A 4485-nucleotide genomic window follows, 5' to 3' on the forward strand; every position below is an offset into this window, starting at 1 on the left:
CACGTGTAGCCCTGCGGCCACTCCTGCCCCAGGCGCCCCTTGGCTGCCAGCGCCTGCAGCCCCCCGGCCCCGGAGCACGAACAGTCGTAGGGGTTGTCAGCCGCAGTCACGTTCTGCAGCTGCCCCAGGAGCTTCACCTCCTCCCACGGCAGCTCCATGATCGAGTTGTTGTCCAGGTCGAGGGTGTCCAGCATGGGGAAGTTCCTGATAGAGGGCACAGCCTGCAGCATGTTTTGGCTCAGGAAGAGCTGCTTCAGGGAGCTGAGGGAGATGTCTACAGCACAGAGGTGGTTGTGGCTCATGTCCAGCACTTCCAGGCTGGGAGGTAGAGGGGTCAGCACTGCATCCAAGCCGGTGTCAGACAGGTTGAAGATCCGGAGGGATGTTGGCCACTGGCAGGAGGAGGATGGGTCTGCCATGAGCTTGTTCTGGCTGAGATCGAGGTGCTGGAGCTCCTGCAGCAGCTGCACACTCTGGCATACACTGTGGTAGGATGTCAGGTCGTTGTGCTGCAGACTCAGCACCTGGAGCTGAGGGAAAGCTCCCTGGCAGAAGGAAGGCTTCAGGCTCCCATCCCCAAGGCTGTTTTGTGCCAGGTCCAGGGAGCGCAGAGCTCTGAACACCCTTCCCATGGCACAGGGCAGGCTGCTGACGCGGGAGCTGGTGACAGCCAGCTCCTGCAGGGTCTCCAGCCAAGTGCTCAGGCTGGAAAAGACCTGTTCATGGGCTGCCAGTGGGCTAGCTGTCACATTGTGGAAGCTCAAGGACAATATGGGCAAGTTCTGGCCCTCCATTTCATCCCAGTCTCCTGTTCCCTGGAAAACACAGCTCTCAAATGCCAGCTCCTTCACGTGAGTGTAGGAGAAGAATCTCAGCACACGGGCGAGGAGGACCTCAGGCACCAGGACATCAGCAATAATGATTTTTTGGATAATGAGGGAGCCCAGAGTGTCAATGGTAGAGGGGTCCAGGTCCCTGATGGGGAAGGACACGTATTTCTCCAGCTCTCCTCCCTGAAACTCCACCACAGTTGCTGCGAGGCACTGGATGATGCTGCCTACCGTTTCCTCGGACAGGTTGTAGCACACACACAACTCCTGAGTGCGGTTGAAGAGACATCTGTTTCTTCTGCCTTCTACCTCCAACAACCACAGCCCCACGAGGAGGAGAAAAATCACACTCATGGTGAACAACCTGAAAACGAGGAGAGATGGTGAACAGCAGCTGAAGGGAGCTCTGATCCAAACTGGAGGGATGGCTTGGGCAGGTTCAGCCCCACAGAGCCACTCCTTGGGGTCACAGCACTGCCCTCATCCCTCCTGCACAGCCCATAGGCACCCGCCCAGCTGCTGAGCCGTGAGTCAGGGCAACACTCAGGTCAGCATCAAACACCCAGAGCTGCACCCATGTCACCTGCTCCTTGGCAGGGTGAGTGAGTCTATCCCATCCCACCCCAAAGCAGAGGGTCTGTGCTGTCCTGTCCAGGCTGTATTGCTGCAGGCTCCTGCTCCTCAGTGACCAGGAAATGCCACAGATCAGAGGAAACTAGGAGTGCTGAGTTGCAGACAGTGAAGCCAGACGAAGCAGTCTAATCACGGGCTGGGAGAGCCCCAGCTCTGTTTGTTCCTCTGTAATCTGGGGCAGGAAATTGCAACAGAAGATTTTGTGTTTTCTCCTTTCTTCCCCAGCAATTTGATTAATCAGCAGTCCTCAAGGGGATGGTAGAAAATGACCTTTGAGGGTCTGGACGCATCCCTGTTGGCACCAGGCACTGCCCTGCTGGCCAGCTGAAGGAGAGTCTGGTCACCAGACTGCAAAACAATCAGCAAGCAAAGATTAAAGGCTCCTAAAAATGCCCTGACTCAGTTCTGCCGTGGCGAGGGGTATTTGGGGACCCCCAGTGCAGTCTCCTGCTTCGAGTAGGTCTGTTGCCCGCACAGCTTTTATTTGGCCGCATCCCCAAAGTAGGGAGGATGGAATTCTCCCCATCTCCCAGTGCCCTCGCGAGGCTACACCACCCTCCCGGGGAGAAACTCTCCTCCAGCACCTGCACAAAGCCCCTCTGAGTGTGGGGCAGCAGGATCGGGGGTGGGTGACTCACCTCACACCGAAACGTTTCCTTGTCCCGAGGCTGCTTCCTCTAGCTGCTGCCAAATCTCGGGCTGAGGTGCCAAATGCTCCGAGCGCTCAGCTCTCTCCGTTGCCCGACCCTCCCCTGCCTCCGGCCGGATGAGCCCTCGCTGCCTGCAGGTGTGCTGCAGCTGCCGTTGGCTGGATCCGCACGGCCGGGGCTGGCACACACCTCGGGGCTCACTCCTGGACACTGCCCTTGCTCCCGCGGAGTGACTTCCTGAGCAGGACGGGCTTGGCTGTGCCACGGGAAGCAACAGGCTTTGCAGCAGCCGCCCAAGTCACTTCTGCTTCGCTTCCCTGCGGCTGCAGGCTGGGGAGGGCTGTGGTCTGAGTGCCAATGCTGCTCACTTTCCTAGGAAGGGTAACAGAACGGAGTGTGATCAAGATCCCCAAATGCACTGTCGGGACCAGCCCTTTGCTTCCAGATGCTCTGATTGCTGTGCCTCAGAGCTCACTGGGTGCTGAGCAGGCAATGCAGAGGGGTACAGGACCATCCGACCTGGCATCCAGACAACCTCCAGGTGCCTGTGTTCCATATAGGATGGGGTGGGACAATTCCTTCACTCAAGGCAAGTTGTTGCTTGGCTCGGCCAAGGATCTCACATCACTTGCCCCGTGCTCCTCTGGCAGCTGCTGGCTGTGCCTATACTGGGGTGTTACCACTCTCCAACAGAGAGTGGAGACCACCAGGCATTTGGAATGATCCATAAGTGTTCAAGAGATGACTTTAGTTTAGTTGTAAAGTGGTGATCTGTCACAGATTGGACTCAATGATCTTGGAGATCTTTTCCAATCTTAATGGTTCTATGGCTCTGTGATCTCCCTGGGAGTTTTTCTCTGCCAGGGACTTCTCTGCCTATGTTGGATTCAAAAAGGCAGTGGAACTGTGTGGCTGAAAGATGCAATTCCCAGTTTGTTGTGAATGTGGCATAACAGAGACACCATTAGTGCCTCAACAGCTGGGGCTGAAGCTGCCTGTCCCATGCTCTCTGGCACTCTTGTGCAAAGCAGTTTGGCAATTCCATGATTCCTCCATCCTCAGGTTACACGAAACTCCTCAGCACAAGAAGGATGTGGAGCTGTTGGAGTGAGTCCAGAGGAGATGCTCCAAGGGCTGGAGCAGCTCTGCACTGAAGACAGGCTGGAAGAGCTTGGCATGTTCAGCCTGGAGAAGAAAAAGCTCCAGGGAGACCTTAGAGCCACTTCCAGTGTCTAAAGGGCCTCCCAGAGAACTGGGGAGGGACTTGAAACAAGGGCCTGGAGGGACAGGACAAGGGAGAAGGGCTTCCCATTGCCAGAGGGCAGGGATAGATGGGATATTGGGAAGGAATTCTGCCCTGTGAGGGTGCTGAGGCACTGGCACAGGTTGCCCAGAGCAGCTGTGGCTGCCCCATCCCTGGAAGTGTTCCAGGCCAGGCTGGACGGGGCTTGGAGCAACCTGGGCTAGTGGAAGTTGTCCCTGCCCATGGCAGGGGGTGGAATGAGATGAGGTCCTTTCCAACGCAAACCATTCTGGGATTCTGTGAAAGTGCTACTGTGTGCATCATGGAAAAATCCTAGCTGCCCTCTGAGCTCTCCTCCCTGCCCCTTTTGCCGAACTCGGCAGCTCTGTCCGGGGCTGATATCTTGAATTCTGCTCACCAGCTGCAAATTCTCCAAATGCCTTCTGCAGGGAAATTCCGCACAGGGAAGCAAGGAGCCGACTCAGTGTGAGTGATAAAGCAAGCTCCAACTTTACTGTTAGCTCAGTTCTTCTCTTATACGGTACACGATAAATGTGCCCATTCATTACTTAGCATTACCTAACAGTGTTACCTAAGCTCTAAAAGTTACATTTATATACTTTTTCTGCTTGCGGTTGCAGCTGTGAAGAAGTCTTCTTTATTCTCTGGAGAATCCTTCTTTGTTTTCCTGGATAGTTTATCCTTGGGCTTGCAACATTGCTGAGTTTTCCCAGATAGCTTGTCCTTCGGCTGCAACATTATACTGAGAAAATAAATTCTAATGCTGAGAAGCTAAATTCCTGAGGCCTACTTCTGCTCAGAGTTCCCACAGTGCCTTGCTCGACTCTTGCTCGCACAATTCTCCCTGGGAGCTGTGCCCCTGTTCCCTTAGCCATTCTTCAACTCCTTTCTGAGGAATCACGAGCTCCTCTGCCCCCGCGGTCACCACAACCACCCTGGAAGATCCCAGGGCACCAAGCCGCGGTGGTTTGCATTTCTCGTGAATCTTTGGGCTGTTTCGTGCTCAGCAAAGCTGACACCGAGCGCTGGGGGTGCACAGCTCCTTGGTACCGCGGCCTGGGCGGAGTGGGGCGGGGCAGGCATCTCCCCACCCCGGGACCGCCTCGGG

General features: G+C 55.7%; 1 protein-coding gene across 1 annotated transcript; it reads right to left on the bottom strand.

The window, feature by feature from the left end:
- Positions 1–10: 10 nt before the first annotated feature.
- On the bottom strand, positions 11–1184 carry CD14 (CD14 molecule; the record flags this gene model as incomplete). The annotated part of the gene is made up of 1 exon (XM_009075495.1): positions 11–1184. A coding segment is annotated over exon 1 (1174 nt), but the record flags the coding sequence as incomplete, so codon positions are not given.
- Between the last annotated feature and the right edge of the window lie 3301 nt (positions 1185–4485).

The sequence above is a fragment of the Acanthisitta chloris genome, unplaced genomic scaffold (assembly GCF_000695815.1).
Source record: "Acanthisitta chloris isolate BGI_N310 unplaced genomic scaffold, ASM69581v1 scaffold35585, whole genome shotgun sequence".
Lineage (NCBI taxonomy): Eukaryota > Metazoa > Chordata > Aves > Passeriformes > Acanthisittidae > Acanthisitta > Acanthisitta chloris.